General features: G+C 45.5%; 1 protein-coding gene across 1 annotated transcript in view; it reads left to right on the top strand.

The window, feature by feature from the left end:
- Positions 1–19250, top strand: part of SLC25A10 (solute carrier family 25 member 10) — a 23959-nt gene extending 4709 nt beyond the window's left edge. Inside the window, exons 3-10 of the mRNA XM_083150149.1 lie at positions 3791–3844; positions 6577–6618; positions 7003–7046; positions 7130–7200; positions 7502–7594; positions 17873–17950; positions 18037–18093; positions 18225–19250. Coding sequence (XP_083006275.1) covers positions 3791–3844; positions 6577–6618; positions 7003–7046; positions 7130–7200; positions 7502–7594; positions 17873–17950; positions 18037–18093; positions 18225–18326 — 541 coding nt within the window. The 3' untranslated portion in view covers positions 18327–19250. The remainder of the gene's footprint in view (positions 1–3790; positions 3845–6576; positions 6619–7002; positions 7047–7129; positions 7201–7501; positions 7595–17872; positions 17951–18036; positions 18094–18224) is intronic.
- Positions 19251–21652: the final 2402 nt, after the last annotated feature.

Here is a 21652-nt window from a genome sequence, read left to right as displayed (position 1 = left end):
TGTGAGTTTGATCCAGGTGACCGGTTTTCTCTCATTGTTTAAAAATATACTGTTAAGTTACTGGAGTCTGAGAAATCCTGCCTGGGTATATATGTTTTGTGATATTAAAGACGTTAAATTGTAATGACTGGTATAACATTATGCAGTGAATATCTTTGTGTTCTACACATAAAGCAGGGATGGGGAACCTTTGGCCCTCCAGCTGTTGTTGAACTGCACATCCCAGCATGCCCTGCAACCGTTTTAGTATGACTAAATAGCAAATCTGTAGCAGGGCATGCTGGGATGTGCTGTTCAACAACAGCTGGAGGTCCGAAGGTTTCCCATCCCTGACATAAAGTATAATATCATCATTAAACATTTAGAGATTGTTGCATGTCACACACATAGCATGCTGGCATCTCTGATCTGCAGCATTAAAACATCTGCATAAACACTGGTCATCTGATTAACCCCAGGTCCCTCGAGATGGCCGGAAAATTTACGCAGATGAAACCAGTCAAGCTGTGTTCACAGCCACTGGCTTCAGGCACACCGACAAAACGTGGTTGAAGCATTCCTGTTTTCTGCAACGATGAACGCTTTCTGTCGCCGACCCCAAACGCCAGCAGCATGTCAGTCATACTGAGGCATTTGGGACACTGAGCAAAATAGTTCTCTGGGATCTGCACATCAGCAATGCAGCTTCTCCTATTGTGCGATTCCAAATACATTGTCAATGTACTGTACATTCATTTGATATTAATATCATTCTCTGAATTAGGCCCTTAATTCACCCATGGGGAACATAGGGGGAAATTTACTAAATTGGAGTTCTATTTCACATGGGCTGTTACTGTGGGCAACCAATCAGAACGATCTTTTATCTTCTAGGAGGTGCTAAATAAATAAGTAGATTCCGATTGGTTTCCCATAGCTCTAACTGTACTGCAGCACAAATCCCAAAGAAAATGAACTGATCATTATCCCATCGAACATGCAAGAGGAAATGGGCGTCCATGTAACCATTATTAATTGTAATTGTCCTAATAAGATAAAAGTAAACCAGACACAAATTTACCAGCACAGTCCTGTAACTAGAGTAGTTCATCTTAGCAGCTGGCTGAATGAAAAGAGAATTTTCTGAAGAAAAACAAAAACAAAAAAATGCCTAAAGTAATTTAGATAAATAAATATATTACAGTTGCCTCATTGAATGTTCAAAGTTTAATAATGTACCATGAAATACTAGTTAAATTGATAATAAACCGTTATATACTAATAAATGCGATAACTAGCAGCCATAGGTTTCCATTTTAACCTGTGTGCATTTGTACGTTTCCAATGTCTTGTATTTGTTCATGTATTTAAGTTGTAAAAGCCAGTAGGTCTTACAAAATCCTGGTGCTGATATCCGACATAGGTGTCCTGAATCAGTGACCGGCTTGTATCACAATAAAATAAATAAATGCAGATGCTGTGCCAGGAGACGGGATGCAGTAAAATATAAACATTTCCACAGACCCTTTTATGAAAGGACAATGATTTGTTGCTTAGGTACTTGTGTAATAGCACGGCGCCCGGCTACGCTACGTTTTCAGCGTAGGCTAAGCTGCACTGTCAGCGTATTTAGCATAGTGACTCTGCGGCAGCCCGGCTCTGTCCCTGGCGTCCATGGCAAGCCTAGTGAGCGCTTCTCGCACATCGCCAGTAACTGCCAGATCCCCTGCGCTGGCGGACGTCAGTGGAGAGGGGGATTATGCGAGAGCCGGCGAGGGGTGCTCCAGCTGTCTGAGATGCAGGTGCGTCTCAGACGCTCCTGTGTCTCAGTAATTATTGCGGGGGGGGGGGGGGGGGGGGGGGTACGGCAACCCTGCCCATGTCTGCTTCACTGCTCGTGTCTTCGGTGTACTTTACGTTAGTTTACATCATAGGGCAGTATTCAATGAGGCTGATTCGCCATGTTTAATGGCGATTATGTGCTATTTTCGTGCTGTACGGCGATTTTTTTTTTTTTTTTTTTTTTGACTAAAACGGTGAATCACCCTATTCAATGACCAGATGGCGAATACATTTCTAGGTTTTTATCGCCATGATTCACAGAGTAGCAATCGCTATCTTTTTATGGTGAAGTGGAATGTGAACTTTTAAAATAAAGGGGGAGATTCTGTAAAGCAGAAATGCGGTAAAAAACCCGTTTTCGGGGTTTTTACCGCATTTCTATATGCTATATGCCCCCTCCGCAGTGCCAGCGCTGCGGAGGGAATCGCCAGCAAAAGCTGGCGAATCCCTGCAGAAGCTATGGGCTTCTTACCGCAGCGCTGTTTGATGGATCCGTCACGGATCCCTCCCAGCGTGCCCTGCGGCCGGCGCCGGGGTCTGCGCATGCGCAGATGGACTCCCGGGTCACAGACCCGGAAGTCCAGTGCCGGCACCGCATCGCAAGTGACAGCTCTTATCGCAAGAGCTGTCCCTTGCGTTAATAACGGCATATATTACAGCATATGCCGTTATTAATAATGCGGTAGCCGGCGATAATGGGCGCGGATGTTACAACATCCCGCCCAAAGTGTTTTGTTTTTTACATTTGGTGTCAAAAAATCAGGAATTTTATTCTGAGGAGGGGCATGCTATTTTTATTCATGTGCTGTAAGCACATGAATATATATTTAATTTTAAAAAATATATTATTATTTATTATTATAATTTTTTTTTTTTACACAGAGCAGCCAGCAGGGGGCCGGGAGCCGAGCCGCTCATTAGATATTCATATATTCACTGCACCCGATCATTTCATATGCACGATCGGGTTTAGTGAATACCTGGTCCCCTGTTGGCTATGCATCCCCCCCCCCCCCCCCCCCCCCCCCGGCGAGGCTCCGGAACGCAGCGAGCAGTGGCGAATGTGCAGGGAATCCTAAACAGGATTCGCTGCACATTATCAAAATTCTCATTGAATACTGCCATAAAGTGAAGGAATAGCTGTTTGCAAACCATACTGGGGGGTGAAGCAGGTTGTTGTAGCTAATCCTCGGTCTATGGTATAACCAGATTAAATGTCATGTTGCTATTGTATACCTCCCCACTACCCACCTTGTGATGATGGGTATGGTCTATATATGCTATACTGTTAATGATGGGATTAATCTTGTATTTGCAAAAATGACCATTAGGGTCTACAGCAGGGGTGGGGAGCCTTTTTTGTGCCAAGGGCCAATTGTATGGTGGAAAAATCCTTCGGGGGCCATATGTAAAAATTTATCTTACAAATTGTCCTGTTGCAGCCGTCCCACGCTCCGGCGGCTGCCGCTGAATAGGACCGACAGTCTCCAGTTGCTGCTGATTAAGAGGAATCTCGCAAGAACTACCGACCTCTCGCAAGAAGTCCCCTGTACTTGACTCCTAGCAAAGCCGCCGAGTGGGTAGGAGGGCCACTAAGACCGGCTACGGGGGCCGCATACGGCCCCCGGGCCTGAGGTTCCCCACCAACTGGTCTACAGTATATAGTTCATAAAACATGTTGGTTCCTTAGTCCACATAATATAAGTGAGAAGTTTATTATTTGCATATTTAGAATAGACCTGTGGTTGTCATACATGTAATCTGATGAGCCAAACCTCATATGACTACATGACCCTAGCCTGGTTGTATATGCGTGTTCCTAGCACATCTCCTTCAGATGTGACCTGTTAGGTGCTTGTCGTGTTTGTTCAATGTCACATTTGGCAGCTGTCCTGTCTCAGAATAATGACAGGGGAGTGGGCTGAAATTTGGTCTGGTCATAGTAGTAATTTTGTTTTTGTATTTTATTTTTAGGATTTACAGGGGGGTTTGTGGGTACCCCAGCAGACATGGTTAATGTCAGGTAAGTATCTCCATTCCTTTGTGGCTGACTTAATTAGGGCCAGATTTTCTAAGCTTCAAAAGTGATAAAATAGAGTGATAAACAACCAACCAATCAGCACCTGCCTGACATTTTTCAAACACAGTCTGTGACATGGCAGGTAGGAGCTGATTGGCTGGCTGTTTATCACTCTCCATTTTATCACTTTTGAAGCTTAGAGAATCTGGCCCTCTATATAAATGCTAGTCATATCTTGTTGTTTTACAACAAGCTGGGCATATGTTTTATATGGGTCCCCTGCTTGTCACTATGATATCACTGCACCTTGCTCATTCTCCTGAAATACTCTGATTGGTTGAATATGGTTACTTAATTATGAACATTATAAGTGAGGACTGACTGGGATTAGGGCTACTTTTTATTATATTTTACAATCAAAAATTATTTTTAATAATGACTTCTAAAAGTTTACTACTAAAACAATCTACATGCATTTAAGTGTACAATTATTTAAGGCTGATTACAAGTGAAATAATTACATATTGGGCCTGACTCAGACCTGATTGCTGCTATGTGAATTTGCACAGTGGCTGATTATCGATGCATTGTGCATGCGTTGGCCTGTGATCTGCATGCATGACGTATGCTAGGGAGGTAATCCTGCTACTTCTTTCCTTTGCTAGTCATTCGCGAGATGAGTGACAGGAGGTAGGCGTCTGGCGGTGGTATCCGGACGTTTAGTGGGAGTACTGAGGAAACCGCAGGCATGCCAGATAAAATGCTGGGTCAAAGCAGGGAGGCCCATGCGTATTATGGGAGGGTGTGTGACTTCAGCTCCACGATGTGCCTGTTTTTATCGCTGCTGCCGAGTAAGTCCCTGGCTACTCTTAGCTTGCAATGACTGGTGCCCAGTGGAAAAATCATTCGATGGTGAGAGTCTAAAGGGGCATACACGTGGGGCGATTTCAGCCCCTTTTCTAATCGATCGGATTAGATTGCTGAGAAAAGGAGCACGGAACACTCTGTGTGTATGCCCTGCAGCAATGCCGATGTGTGGTACCGTGCTCGGCTGGGTTTTTATAATATGCACGCACTGGCTTTTCCCAGATTGCGGAGCATAGACTCAGTGGGCCAGGGAGGAATGGAGACAGGGGCCAGGCTCACCCTGTCTTCCTGCACACACCAGTAACCATGGAGGGGGAGAGAGAGTGGGGAGAGAAGACAAGGGAGAGAGTGGGCTTGGGGAAACAGAGAACTTGAGGGCAAGATAGAGCAGGGGTATGAAAGGCTTGAGACAGGTTGCACTGTGCCCTTCTGTATAGGCAGTGCTGTGTACCGGAACCACTGGTCGCTGGGTCTTCTGCTCACCAGGGCTGGCAGCTCAGGGTCTTCCACTTGGCAATGCCGATGGGGGGGAACAATGGGACAACCGGCAGCAGCGTAAGCATGTTACTGCAGTGGAATGGGACTGCAGCATCACCGTGTACTGTGGCGGCACTGCCTGCATCACTCCATTTAAAAAAAAAAACTATTCAAAAGGATACACAGGAGTGCCTGCTGGGCCTCGGGACCCCCCAACCATCTTCCCCTGCACTGCACCCCTATATTACATGAAAAAATCTAACTCTTATTAAAACTAGTACACGCACCACTGCATTACATTACACACAGCCCCCACACTCCATTATACACACAGCCCCCACACTCCATTATACACAGTACTTACCTGGCTGTGTTACCCCTTCCGGAAAGGGGCAGGGACCCAGCAGTGTTGATGGAGAGGAAGCAGCTCATCACATGGAGAAGAGAGCAGAAGGAGAAGCAGACTGATGCACGCTGTTAGTTAGGTGGGTAGGGCTAGCTTCAGTGAAGCACCCTGGCTGCTGTTGCTGGCTCTCCTGCTGCTCCTGATGTGCTGACTTCCTGTCAGCGCGCACTGCAGCTTGGCCACTTCTACGCACAACCCTGTGGTGGCCAGCTGTGACATCTTCCCAGCAGGCCCCGCCTCCGCCATGACCGGATGTGTGCACAGTCTGGGTTTTAATGAAAGGTCCCATTCACCGGGAGGACTAAGGGGGTTTGCCTAGCAGTGGGAGGCTCCTGTAAAAATAGAGCGCCTCCAGCTGAATGCGGGAGGGTAGGCAAGCTTGTTTTAATGTCATTAAAAAATCTCAGTGAATTGATAGCATTTACTAAGTAGCAGTAATTTAGAAGCTACTTTGTTGATATTCAACAGAGAAAGTTATAGCAAAAGCACGAGAAGAAATCTATAAAGTGATTACTAATTGTGATGATTTTTTTTTTTTGTGTTTTTTTTTTTTTTTTTTTGAGGGGGTGCGTGTGCGTGTGTGCTCTCCCCTTTTTTTTTTTTTTTGTGTATTTCTGTTAAAGTCCAGTTCTGTCTGAGAGACTGCAGGATCCAGCATAGCCCAGTTAGATGATATTGCTGTTTGTCAGTTCATTGACCTGCTATTTCAGCAAACATGCCAGTCCTAAGGGTAATTTTCAAAACTACCACTTGAAGAATCTTTGGTTTCTATTAACATCAATTCTCTAAAACATTGATGTTGATTTGTTATTCAGTCCTATTCTATAGCATGCTGTCTCTGTGGTTTTGCAGCAGTTTTGTCCTTTAGATAATAGGCAGATTGCAAAACCACTGCCAAACTGCCACAAAACAGGGTTCACAATCCGCCATAAATTGTGCCCCTTGTCTTTTTGTGATTGATCCTTTTTTTTTTTTTTTCTCCAAGGATGCAGAACGATGTGAAATTACCAGCTAATATGAGACGCAAGTAAGTCTGCTGTGCGTTAGAGTAAGTACATTGTTTATATGACAGACCCGCCACTTCTGCATGAGATCTCCATTAAACTTGCATGTCTTGATAGTGTGCAGCACTTCTATGTACTCTGGTTGTCCTATAAAACAGTTTGACATTTAAGAGTTTCACATAATCCACCATTTCAGTCCAGGTTTTATGGATACCCATGATTACTTATTTAATACCTCAGTCTATTTCATATGGACTCTGGCATGGATATACCTAAAACCTGGACTGTAGTGACAGAGCTTGGGAAACGGTCTACACAAATCGCCTCCTTAGATGGTACCTAGAAAGGGGCGGGGTTTTGTGTGTATGTTTAGTACTGCTCCATAATCACTTCATCTGTTTCTCCAGCTATGCTCACGCAATAGATGGCATGTTCCGAGTCATGCGAGAAGGTAAATCCCTTGATTTGAGATTGGGGAGGAATGAATATTGGCCATGTTGTGAATGTGAAAGACGTATCATTATTGTTATTTAGAGGGATTCAGGAAGCTTTTCTCAGGAGCCACCATGGCATCCAGCCGAGGAGCGCTAGTGACTGTGGGACAGGTGAGGCCACATATACATTATTAAACTAACAATTGTAGCTATTCCTTGACATTTCCACTAAATTATTATTAAACGTCTACAGCAGGGTATTGGCTGTTGTCTCAACTTTCTTCCTGTATGTCCTTCTATTGCTGTATTAGAGGACTGCACACTGTCTGACCACTACCATATTAGTACTCCTGAATAATACTTTGCTTCCTTTAACATAACGGCTCCTCCCCAATGTCACTAGCCTATATCACCCTCTGCTAAATCTCTGACTAACCCCTCATGGATAACGGGTTTCTCCTTTCTTCCACAGCTGGCATGCTACGATCAGGCTAAGCAGCTGGTTTTGACCACTGGTTATATGTCAGATAACATTTTCACACACTTCTTAGCCAGCTCCATTGCGGTAAGTTAATTTACAATCAAAATAAATATGTATAGACAGTGAATCTGTTATGCAGAGTCCTAGATACCAGAAATTATAGTTTAGTAGTTTCACCTCATACACAGAAATATACTGCAAAGATAGAAGTGTTAATTTTTACCTTTCTTCTTTACTCGGAAGATAGTTCTTTATGACATTGGCTGAATGTTTTGGGTAATTTGTCCTGTTACAGAATACATTTAGAGCCAAAGTACTGTTGGCGAAGTACTTGCCTGCCTAAAACACCATTAAGCCTGACCAAATGGCCAACTCCATTTGCTGAAATGCAGCCTCAAACTTGCTAGGAACCTCCACCATGATTCATTGTTGCCTGCAGACACTTTTTATTGTAGTGCTCTCCAGGTCCTCAGCGAACAAACTGCCTTCTGTTGCAGCAAACTATTTCAGATTTTAATTCCTCAGTGCAGGACACCATCTGCCATTTTTCTGCACCCCAGTTCCTATGTTTTAGTGCATAGTTGCATCGCTTGGCCTTGTTTCCACAACAAAGGTATGGATTTTTGGCTGCAATTCTTCCATGAAAACCACTCCTGGCCAGACTTCTCCAAACAGTAGAGGAAACTTGGTGATTACCTGCGCACCAAGTTTGTTATTATGTTTCTATATATACTTCAGGTAGTGCTGCTGGTTTCTCAGGGCTGTTCTCCCTGATTTGTTAAATAGAAATGGATTGTTGTGGGAAACCGCACTCAATCTGCTATCTCTAATGTGCTGTAGTGGTGCAGAGCGATAGTAATCAAGCAGTGTGTTGTTGATACAAAATAAATACAATCTGTCACTTGTTTCTATAACTTTAAAAATGGAACAGTGTTTTGGTACATTCCGTGAATGTTGCCAGTATGCGAATGGTCCGGATTGTTGTGATTAGGAGGGGATGGCAAATGTTTAACCCTACAGGTTGGGTGACTGCTGGTTGAAAGAATATTTACTTGTTTAAAAAAAAAAAAAGGTCTGTATCTGAAAACAGTACACATATACAATACAATGCAATGAAACCTATATTAAAACCAGTATTGAGGGGGGGCGTGGCTTCGCTGGACATGTGAGCGGACGTACCTGCAAGCAGCTCCTGCTCCACAGATCCTGATTTACCATCCTGACTACGCTCAAAAACAGATTTAACCGGTGGCGCGGGTGTGGGAAGGCACCAGCATCCCTCCGGTATCCTCCTGGTCCCGCTACGCCCGCTGGCTCTCCTCCTTACCGCCGGAATCCCTGCAGCCGTGCTGAGCCTGGGCGCCATCTTGCTGCGCGCATCGTGCACGGAGACGGGACGCTGAGGCTGGCAGCAGCGTCTGACTGTCCGGCACATATAACGCAGCCTCCCCGCTTGGCCACGCACATCAGACCCCAGCGAGCCCTGTGTGCAGCGTTGGAAGCGGAGACCGGCTCCAACGGTGAACCCCAGGACGGAAGACGCCGGCGCCATTTTCCCTGCAGGGAGGGACAGCCGCATGATAAGGGGATCATCTCCCTGAAGCAGCAACAGGTACACACCCGGCCACTGTATCACACAGGCAGGGCTGGGTTCACAGCAATAGGTCTCAGACCCTGTAAACCAGCAGCATAAACGCCATATGTACCTTACTGGGGTCTCTCTGTGCCTTTACATTGCATCCTGCTATATTGCTCACTGGAGCTCCCCTGCTGTTACTCAGGGCCCTGAGCTGTGTCACCAAGCATCCTCATCAAATAACCTGAGCCCATCTGCACTGATTTGACTAACTAAGCTCACAAGACTCTCACTCTGCACTGCTCTCATATACTTGCACAGCATATTTCCTCTCCACAATTAATATGGGAAAGAATAACCGCAGCACTGCAGCTACCCAGCTGGAGAGATTAGCCAGAACCCCGCGTTCGGCCGCGGAAGCCCCTGACTCTGATGCGACCTCTCAGCCCTCATCCCGGGCCCCATCCCCATCCAATCCTCCACTCCCGTCACCTGAGAATCCAATAGAGGCCCTGCAACGAGTACTGGAGGCCGTGACCTCTAGTGAACAGAGGCTGACGGATAAAATAGGGCAGGTGCAGGCAGACTTGTCCATTATACATCATGACCTGCAGAGGGTCCGAGAGAGTGGGGGAAGTAGAGACCCGCACGTCCACACTAGAAGACAAAATCTCGCCCCTCACCGACAAGGTCTCGAACCTCTCCTCACAGGTCACTTCCATTCAGACCAAACTTCAAGACATGGAGGGGCGGCTGAGGAAGTGCAATATTCGCATAGTGGGCCTCCCGGAGAAAGAGGAAGGCCAGCATCCAGAAGAATTCGTCGAGAAGTGGCTACGCGACACCTATGGAGCAGATGCATTTTCCCCCTTTTCGGTTGAAAGGGCACACCGGGTGCCTACGCGACCTCTGCCTCCTGGGACCCCTCCCCGCACCCTAATCGCAAAGCTCCTCCACTACAGAGACAGAGACACTGTTTTAAGGGTCAACCGCAACAAAGGTCCACTAATGTGGAATGGTCACCGAGTGTCTATATTTCCGGATTTCGCGGTGGAGGTGCAGAAGAGCTGAGCCCAATATGCACAAGTTAAAAGGCGACTGAGGGAGCTCAATCTGCCGTACTTCATGTTATTCCCATCAAGATTGAAGGTGATTGTGGACGGGGAATCCAAATTTTTCGCCACTCCGAGGGAAGCATCTGCATGGTTGGACACTACAAGACCGGCCAGGCGGGCCGTGCTGGATGATTCATAAATTGCTGGCTGCTCATTATTGTATGCCCTAAAGTAAATGTTGCTGCTGGGACTATATATACTTGACTATATGTAGGGATCGGGAACCTGTCACCTGCGCCACAACAGAAACAACCTTATGACAACTGAGCGTATGTATAAATGTGAGTGGGTACTGTATGCTCACTGTTCCTGATAGTCATTGTATACTTTGCCCACCGTTTACTGTTAGTGTTCATTTAAAATCGTTAATACTTAAAGAAGGGGTGTATAGGCTTCTCCTATCCACATAAGGGGTTTTGTTAGTTAGGGATCCAAGTATGTCACAGTTCCAAGAGACATGCAGGGTGGGGGGTGGTTGGGTCAGATGCAAGTTACTTTCAATGCATCATGTGTGTTTTTTCTTTATCTGTGTACTTTTATTGTTCTTTCTCTATTTCCTTTTGTCTCTTTTCTCTCAAAATATTGCATATATATACAGCTGGTGGGGTGACGTTATGCTACACACAGAGGTGGCAGGCGGGGGATTGCTTTTGTGCAGGTTTACTATGTGATTATGGTTACTCAGTTAAATTATGGCTCCCAATTTAGTTAAAATTACATCCTGGAATGTCCGGGGTCTTAACGACAAAGTTAAGCGCACACTGGTGCTCAATCAAATCCGCAAATACAAGTCTGACATCATTTGCCTGATGGAGACACATTTGACTGGCACCAAGGTCATGTCCCTAAAAAAACCATGGATAGGCTGGCTTTATCACTCCTCCCATACACCTTCATCTAGGGGGGTAGCAGTGCTTGTACGCAGGAATGTCCCTTTTAAGGTGGAGCGAGTGAAGACTGATAAATGGGGTAGATATGTGTTGATGCTCTGTTGTGTTCACTCCACTCCCCTACTTCTGCTGGCTATATACATTCCCCCCCCCCCCCCCCCCTACTCTGCTGAGGTCCTTAAACAGGCCGCAGAGTTTGTCGCTGAATTTCCAGAGGTGCCCATCATTAGTGTGGGCGACTACAATAATGTGTTAAACCCAACTCTGGATGCGCAACGGGGACCTCAGGGAGAGCTGGGCATAGACAGTTCAGGGCCCTGACAGAAGGTATGGGACTAGTCGACGCTTGGCGCCATAAACACCCCACCACCAGGCAGTTTTCCTGCTTCTCCCCCACCCACTCCACCTTTTCTAGAATCGATCTGGCTCTGGTGTCTCGAACCCTTCTCCTCAAAATTAATTCCGTTACATATGAATCCAGAGGCATATCAGATCATTCTCCTTTAACTCTTGACGTACAGATGGGTGGAGATAGGGGCCAGTCTTTTTGGAAACTGAACAAGTTTTGGCTGGTGGGCATGGGCGAGGGGGTGGAACTAGTGTCCGCCTGGAAAGAATTTTTAGAGCTAAATAAAGATACCGCTCCAGTCACGGTAATATGGGACGCCTTTAAATCTCATGTTAGAGGCTCACTAATCCAAAAGATAGTATCCCTTAAAAAAACTTATAAAAAGACAGAGACCGAACTGGAATCTGCCTGCCGACAGCTTGAGGCTGCCTACTTGGAAGATGGCCTTGACTCATCTAGACGAGAGTGGCTCTTGGCCCAAGAGGCATGGTTGGAATGCCTCGGGGACAAAGCCAAATACAAACTTCTATATACTAAACACTCCCAGTATGCTTTTGGTGATAGGCCTGGCAGCTACTTGGCCCGGCTGGCAGATTTAGAGAGAAACAACAACACTATATGCGAGATCCTTTCCCCACAGGGAGTTGCCCACACTGGAACCCAGGAGATTGCCGGCCAATTTGTAGAATACTATCAAACGTTGTACAGTTCTAAATTGACACATGAAACACCTGCCATACAGCGCTATTTGGACCAAATTGCTATGTCTACGTTGACCCCTGCAGATAGGGAGACCTTGGACTTGCCCCTCACAGTGGAGGAGGTGGAGCTGGCCATCAGGGCCTTCCCGGCTGGTAAAGCACCAGGCCTGGACGGTCTTCCTATAGATTTGTATAAAAAACATATTTCCTTTTATGCCCCTACTCTTTTAACATTATATAATGAGCTGTTTTCCCATGGTTCTCTGCCTCAGTCTATGATGGAGGCTGCTATAGTGGTCTTGCTAAAACCAGATAAGAACCCATGCCTTGTAGAATCTTATAGGCCTATATCCCTCCTACCCATAGACATTAAAATCCTCGCCAAAATCTTGTCACTTCGCCTCAACACCGTGATCACCAAGATTATACACCCTGACCAGACCGGCTTTATGCCGGGCAAGTCGACTATGATAAATTTGCGTAGACTGTTTACTCATTTGCAGAACCCCCGCGGGGACGCAGACACCTCCATAGTGGTCTCGCTAGATGCCGCTAAGGCGTTAGACTCAATTGAGTGGGAATTCCTTTGGCTCACCCTTGCCAAAGTAGGTGTTGGCCCTGCCTTCGTCAAATGGGTTCGCCTGCTCTATGCCTCCCCGCGGGCCAGGGTATCTGTAAATGGGTATATGTCGTCTCCGTTTGATTTAGGCAGGGGTACCCGGCAGGGGTGCCCACTGTCACCCACCCTATTCGCCATCGCAATAGAGCCCCTGGCCTGCCTGATACGAGATTCAACGGTGATCGCGGGGTTCAAGGTGGGACACCTAGAGGAAAAAATAGCGCTGTACGCAGACGACATTTTACTGTTTATTTCCGACTATGCTGCCTCCATGCCCCCACTTTTAGATATTATCAACTTGTTTGGTACGTACTCTGGCCTTACTATAAACTGGGACAAGTCCTGTGTGCTCCCATTTCGAGGCGATATCCCGGAGACCCCTGACATTGCGCTCCCACTGAAATGGGTAAACTCATTTAAGTATCTAGGGATTTATATATCCAATGTCCCATCCCAATATATCCCACTAAATATTCAACCACAGCTAGCATACCTAAAATCCAGGGTTTTGGTGTGGGGCAAGCTGCCCTTGACCGTTTCCGGGAGAATAAGTCTTATTAAAATGACAGCCCAACCTAAGCTCCTGTACACACTACAACATGCTCCGACATATATTCCCCTACAGACGTTTAGAAAAATAGATGGCCTACTTTCCTCTATTATCTGGGCGGGTAAGGGGGCCCGTATCAAACTACACACACTAACGCGGACCCGATAGGGTGGGGCATGGCAGTCCCTTCTTTCCGGCTATACTACCTCGCGGCGCAGTTGGCACATCTCTTGAACTGGGTCGGAGAGGATACTACAGTTGGGCTCCCCTCGTTGCTGGTTACACAAAGACTACCTGGACTGACCCCACTACATGTCTTACTAAGCGATAACGTTAAATTAATAGACATGCCACTGTTTAAACAAGCGGTTATGATATGGCGGCAGTCTAGTCGCTTACTGTCGGCGACCGGGATAGATCCAGACACCCCCCTAGATGGCACCAGAGCACTCCCCAAGCTGCTGGGGCTCCAACTCCGTGAATTCTGGGCTACATGGGGGGTTACCTCAATTGGCCAAATTTACTCAGATAACATACTTAAATCATTCCAGCAGATAAGGGATGAATACCAGGTGCCCAATGCGCACTTCTATCGCTACCTCCAGCTCCGCCATGCATGCCAGGCGCAGTTCCCTGCGAGCCACCCGGAACTTAGACCCTCACCTGTTAAAAATCTGCTGGTGTCTGGTGGACCCTCCCGGGCTGTCTCTAGGTTCTACGCAGCCATTCTAACGGCACACCATGCCCCCGGTCTGCCTCAACTGAGGGCCAAGTGGGAGCTGGAAGTCGTCCCGATCTCAGAGGAGGACTGGGAGTCGGCCCGATCTCAGAGGAGGACTGGGAGTCGGCCCTGGGGAGTCCACGCATATCAACCACCTCCTCCAGATACCAGCAGATCCAACTATACATTTTACACAGGGTATATCTGACCCCCACTAGGCTATGTAAAATGGGAGGTAGAAACGACTCTATATGTCCCAAATGCAAGTCTCATGAAGGCTCATTCTGGCACTTACTGTGGAGCTGTCCAATACTGTCTACTTTTTGGCAAGAAATAATCACTTCAATAGTTTCCACAGGCATCCCCCGTGACGTTTTTACCCCGCGGTTTTGTATCCTATCATTTATGGACGTGGATAGCCTTGATAAGAATATGATGAGATACGCGGTCAATCTATGTACTCTGGCCAAAGTGTGTGTGGCTAGGAAGTGGATGGCCCCAGAGGGCCCTACAAAGAGGGAATGGCTCTCTCTAACCAACTCAGTGGTCAAGCATGAAAAATTTGTATACGCATCCAGAACCTCTGAGAGAAAATACCACAAAATATGGGACCCATGGATAGACTCACCTCTTATGCAACCTACTGTCTAGACATTAAGGTACATAATAAATGTTCATCTACGGCCCGTCCGGGAGGGGGGGAAGATGGGTGGGACGGATCGGGAGGGATACTTAGGCCCAGATACACCACCTTAACTGCACACAACCAACAAGTGAAGCCACACTGTCAAAGATCCATTTTAGCTTTTTTCCTTTTTATTCTTTGATTTGCACAATATAATTATCGGGTTCGGATCATTTGGTCGAATGCATTATGGTAGAATGTCATTACATCGAATCCATTAGGTCGAATTGCTAAAAAGTCGACATGATTCTAGGTCGACATGGGAAAAGGTCGAAATGATTCTAGGTCGAAAGGTCATTAGTTCGACAGGTCATTAGGTCGACATTGTCTAGGTCGACATTCACAAAGTCGACATGGGGTTTTTCACTGGTTTTTTACCTGAATGTCAACACAGTCGACATGGACACAGTTTAAAGTGCACTGCTTTCCCTCGCATCGCTCGCTGCGCTCGCGATGCGTCGGGCACACTATTTTATTCTCCCACCACGCCCTAGTGGATGGTAGGGCATGAAATACCGCCTGTCGGCACATGTCGGCACATGTCGGCTCAAAAAACAGTGAAAAACCCCATGTCGACTTTGTGAATGTCGACCTAGACAATTTCGACCTAATGACCTGTCGAACTAATGACCTTTCGACCTAGAATCATTTCGACCTTTTCCCATGTCGACCTAGAATCATGTCGACTTTTTAGCAATTCGACCTAATGGATTCGATGTAATGACATTCTACCATAATGCATTCGACAAAATGACCGCATCCCTAATTATCAATGGGTGCCCTTTATCAAAAGGACTGTCAGATTAGTATACCTGTATACATAACTATTGGTAACAACTGTAACTTCAAGCCATGCTGCCTCTGCATATTCTTGTGTTGTTGACATTTTGGAGCAGAAAGTACTCCACCAACATATGCTGTAACTTTCTATTGTCCTCATATCTCTTCTTTCTTTTGTTTTCATGTCAATGTCTTGCTGTTTTGTATAAGTTGTAAAATGCACTGAAAAATCAAATAAAAATTATTGAATTAAAAAAAAAAAAAAACAGTATTGAGGCAAGATTAGAGCTCAATTAACAATCTTACTTTCAGGATCCTGCTGGGTGACGTCGCCTATTCAAAGCTAGGATGATAATTAGGGTGATCATATTCTCAGTGTGATACAGCAAAATTCGTTTTTTTCTGTATTTTTTTCATGTGCTGTTTGAATGTTTATGGGATGTGAGGAATGTGTATGTGTGTACAAAGGGAAGAGACTGGAGGGAACTATTGTATCAAGCAAGATGGTTTTAGGGAAATACTTACATATTACTGTATATGATGCTGAAGGGGTGTGGGGGGCATATGAAAAATGACAACAGATATATAAACATGGTGTGGGTGTTTTTTGGTTCTTTTCTCTATTATTGGGTAATAAGAAATGATTGGTGTATACTTTTTGGACATTAAATATCTTCTACAAAAGATTTGTCAATTATTGTGTTTGTTCATTTTTGCTACAATACATTAAACAATGGGGGTTATTCTGGTTCACTCGCAGAGGCAAATTCCTTCTCAAATGGACAAAACCAGGTGCACTGCAGGGGGGTCAGATGTAACTTGTGCAGAGAGAAATTTGGGTGGGGTTTTACTTCAAAGTGTAAAAATAAAGCAGTCTGTATTTTCCCGCACAGAAACAAAATAACTCGCCAAAGCTAATTCTCTCTGCACCTGTTACATCTGCCACACCTGCAGTACACATGGTTTTGTCCATTTGAGAAGGAATTTGCAAGTGAATCAGAATAAGGGCCAATATGTAATGTGCAGTTTTAGTATTAGTCCCAGCTCTGGGACTTTAACTGCCGATGGTATTGGGTTTATTTTTCTGGTCCCCAATACACTTTTGGTCCGATTCAGACCCACTCGTAGCCGGCCAAATTTGTCCCCATGAAAATGCTGAGCATTCCCCCTGGGAACGCAGGTTGTTCGATGCCTGCTTGGGGCGGGTGGATAACCTCACAGGATCCTCGCGGATCTAGACTTTTCTTCTAGGGGGGGTGGTTTACTGTTTCATTTTGAACCTCCCCCCCCCCCCCCCCTCCAGTCCTGACCCCTCCCCTTCTCAGTCCTGGCTCCTCCATTAAAAAAATAATAGGCATGGGTTAAACCTATGCAGTGATAACGCCTCAAATAACAACAGCGGGGTTCTTCCTATAATGTAAGCCCTCTGTATATTATAAGGTGCAGTGAGAAGGCACATGGTGAGACTTGTCGCCACCAGGCATGCCACATACTGAGTGCCCATGCCAGCGGTGGATGGGTTAAGCCGGAGGGTGGTAGGTCTGGCAGGTTGCAGGGGAGCAAGCTGTGAGAAGTATGGCAGAGAGGAGAAATGGTGGAATAAAGTTCACTATACCTGCTATGGCTGGAGAGAGAGGAGTCATCTGACACCACAGAGCCCGGCGCGTGTTGTCTGCGGCTTCCCTGTGTCCCCTGCACGGGCTGTGAATAGAAGCATTGGGTCCCCTGGTAGTCACCCCGCTGCAGTGCGTCCTCAGCCTCCTGCTCCCACCAGACAGTGCGGTCAGCCTCCGGTGTGTGCGCTCTTGTCCCGCCCCCGGCCACATTTCATCATTGCCACCTCCCAGCTCGGACAGGCGTCACAGCTACCTCCACCAACCTTGCACCCGACAGTGGACTGGAGGCGGGGGGGGGGGGGGGGGGGGGGGGCACGCCTCTTTCCCCCACCCCCCCCTTAAATCTGCCCTTGAGTCTTTTGCCCACAGCATTCCTCCACCTGCAGCCTGGGATAGTGCAAGTGCTCTTTCTAACCTGCCACATAGCTGCAGCTGCTGGAATGAGCCCCAATTGCAGTGCTTCTTGCTGTCACTGCACACTGTTTTGACACTGGAACTTCCTGGCAAAATATTGCTGCAGCTGCTATCTTGACCACTTAGGACAGGCCTCTGGCTACACATGACCTACTTTTATTTTAAAAGTTATTTATCACAGTACTCCAAATAATTGAAAAACATTCCTCTCAAATTCTCTTTTTTTACGTGGATATTTAAATTCTATATATAATACACATTTTATTTCAATCAAATAAACCCTTTTAAACTGTATTCAACAATATGGTGGATAAATGTTGTCTAATGTAATCCTTCTCTCCTGTAGGGTGGGTGCGCTACATTCCTTTGCCAACCACTGGATGTCATGAAGACACGACTTATGAATTCCAAGGGAGAGTACAGGGTAAGTGCTGTCCCTGTGTACTGTGCATGATGTTTTATACATGTGCGAGAACCCATGTAACTTGTACTGTTTACATCCTCTAATAGGGAGTTGTACATTGTGCGATGGAGACAGCAAAACTGGGACCACTGGCATTCTATAAGGTGATTATTTGTTCGGGAAATGTTTTGTATGCTGGGATACATTAGGGTGTTCACATAACAGTATCTCTAGTACATGGTATATATATATATTTTTTTTTGCTGCTTTCTAACCGCTTCCTGTTTGGTCCCAGGGTCTTGTTCCTGCCGGCATCAGACTTGTACCACACACCGTTCTGACCTTCGTCTTTCTGGAGCAATTGAGAAAATATTTTGGCATCAGTGTTCCTGCATAATGTTGGCCTTTGGCGGTTGCTGGCCAAACCACCTATTTCTATCTCTCAGACACTACTGATCAGGGAGTGGGGATACCGGTGCGGTTTCTCCCTAATGATCGCCAAACTGTGGGATTTGCTTTGGTGAGGTGGATCTCCGTGGTGAGGAAGAGCAGACTTTCATAGCAGGACTATTTGTCTAAAGTAGACTTTTTTTTTCCCAGCAAATCGGACCTTACATTTGGTTTTAAAGCTGTAAACCTCTGACCTCCACTTTCAACCCTCAGGAGTTGAATCTCCCAGATTGAGGCAGATGTATTAAGCCTTGACAAGAGATCAAGTGTAAGGTGATCAAGGACCTGCCAATCCACTCCTGCCATGTTACAATGTTACAGGCTTTATCTCTTGTTAAGGCTTCATACATTTGGCCCGGACCCTAAATTTCCTTTCAATAGCCATACGCAAACAAAGCACACATGAGCCTTTAACCAATCAAAGTGAACTAACATTGTATTTAGGTGCAACATCTGCAAAGAGCCACAACAACTAATTGCCATTTTGCTTTTTTTGTCTATTGCAATTTAGACCTGAAGTATAGACTACTTGTACTTTGGTGTAGATTTGTACTTAAATGTAAAGTTACTGAATGATCCCTACAGTGTGCCGTGCGTCATGTGCGCCTGAGCTGCTGTTTAGCGTCACTGCATACATACTGTGATCGTTTTAATTCTATTAACTGTAATTTTTGTATTTTTGTTGTATAAGTTAGAATCATGGACATTTTAATATAAATTTACTATTTAATAGAATTGGGTAACAATATGGTGGAGATTACATCAGAGTTTTTAATAAATACTGTTCTAATTGTCGAATATTTAGAAACTTGAAGTAAAAATAACTATCACTGTAAATGATTGAATAAACTTAACTGTTTCATAACCACTAGAGGGTAAACAGCCACGGTTTCATCTTTTCTTGTTCTGACAGACTTTATTGGAAAGTGAGTGCAGCTCTAATCCTCAGCTGGAAGTAGGTCACTTGTGGCTAGAACCCTTTTTTTTTTTTTTTATTATTATATATTTTTAGGGACATCTGCTTAATGTTTTACTCTTAAAGGAGTGACACAGTGTACACATCAACCACACTTATGCTGTCCTCTAGATCTCAAATGGATTATTTAGGGTAAAATTGCTGGTGTTTCAGCGCTGTCACATCGCAGAGATCACCTGCATTTTGTCCCAGTGGAATAGTTCTCTTTCCTGTGCCGGGAAGCTTTTACAGTCTTACTTGTGTACTTAGTAGAATGCCACCCTTTTTAGAGGAAGACTTAGAGGGTATCAGTGAAGCATTGGCAGACACAGGAGGAAGATTCTAGAATATAAACATGTTGATGGAATCCATAAAAGCAATACAAAAGAAAAACTAATAATTGATGATAATGCAGAAGCACTATTGAAATGTCTTGAATGTCTAGTGGGTGGCAGCATTATGAAAGAAAAGGCATTAGCAAGATGGAGTATGGTTCCAAAGGTCAATGCAAAAATGTTGGTGCTGCATCTGATGAACGCTGTCTAGATTGAGTACATTATGGTTGACCACGCTTAGTTGAACGCATCTAGTGAGATGCCTAAAGATTATCAGTGTTTAGATTGATCGTAACAAAAATTAGACCAAAGCGCTGGGTCTAGGGGAACGTGCGAAATTAGTTTTTTTGCTTTAGGCCACCTTGGTTGACACTATCATTCCATTGGGCATAGAGTTAGCTTAGAATAGTGTGCCGAGGTTGCAGGGCCTGTACAGCACCTGTGCAGTATGGGTCCAGTGTACACGCAATGGGCGTGGAGGCCTGAAATGTAATTTCTTTAAATATGTTACTCACAAGGGGAATTTCTGGCTACTTCGGGGCTGTCTCAAATCTGTCATATCAACTGGTTTATAAGAACAAAGACATTTTGCATAGCGGCTAAGCTGTGTGCTTGTGACCATAAAGTAAGGATTTATATTTATAGATCTCAAAGATCTTGACCTATTTCAAGAACTCATCGGAATTATGGCTTATACCAGGTCACCACCCCAGTTAACAGTTCTTTGTTTTGGCCTGGCCCAAGGTACCAGGGCTGTTTATAAATATACTGATGCAAATTGTGGGTTACTGAAGATGAAAAGGCGTTCAGACAATTTCTTATTTGGATGATCTACATTTAGAGACTTCTAGAAATGTTTTATGCAACAACTAAGGGCCTGATTGTGACATGATCACACAGCTGTGAATTCACGGGCCGGGAGATCATTGATAGACTGCACATGTGTACAGCCCGAAGTACGTATGCATGAGGCAATCCTGTCCTGAAAGCTTGCTACTTTTTAATAATCACTGGCTGTTTGCAAGGTGATTGACAAGAAGCCGGCGTTTGGGGGTGGTAACCGACCATTTTCTAGGAGTGTGGGGAAAACACAGGCGTGCCCAGGCTTTTAAAGGGAGGATGTGTGATGTCAGCTCTGGCCATGATCAGCCTGATTCTATCGCAGCAAGTCCAGGCTACGTGCGCAGACTGAACACATGTAAAATTGGTGCACATGCGCGAAACCGGTTTCCTCAGAAAACATACAAAATTCCAGAACTACCGTGTTTCCCCGATAATAAGACACTGTCTTATTTTTTTTTTTCAGTCCAAAAACACCAAAGGGCTTATTTTTGGGGTAGGGCTTATTTTAGCTCCTCGGTCCTTCTTTTAGCTACATCATGCCCCTCAATCACCTTATACTTTAACCCCTTCCCGACATATGACGTACATTTACGTCATATGTCGGTTGCGGGGGAATCAAGCCAGCTCACGGAGTGAGCTGGCTTGAAAGAGAGCAGGTAATGGCTGTATATTACAGCCAGGTCCCTGCTCTCACGGCCACGAGCGGCGAGTTCGCCGATCGTGGCCGTTTAACCCTTTAAGCACCGCGGGCAAAGCGCCCGCAGTGCTTAAATAGCTGATCGGAGGGGGGGCGCCCCCCTCCGGCGCCGATCGGGGCCCCCCGCAGCGAGATCGGAGGGTGCCGATCGGTTGCCATGGTAGCCAGGGGTCTAATGTAGACCCCTGTGCTGGCCGTGTATGCATACCTATTACATCCTGCCTCAGGCAGGATGTAATAGGAAGTGCATAAAATCACTACGTTCAGCCATAGAGCTCTATGGCTGAACCTAGTACAGGCGATCGCGCCCCCTAGTGGTCAAGTACACTAGGGGGCCTTGTAGTAAAAGTAAAAAAAAAAAAAAATTAAGTTTAAAAATAAAAAAAAAATATTAAAAGTTCAAATCACCCCCCTTTCCCCATTTCCCAAATAAAAAAAAATAA

This window comes from Crinia signifera, chromosome 6, assembly GCF_055691185.1.
Source record: "Crinia signifera chromosome 6, ASM5569118v1, whole genome shotgun sequence".
Classification (NCBI taxonomy): domain Eukaryota; kingdom Metazoa; phylum Chordata; class Amphibia; order Anura; family Myobatrachidae; genus Crinia; species Crinia signifera.
This window is presented reverse-complemented; position numbering and strand designations above follow the sequence as displayed.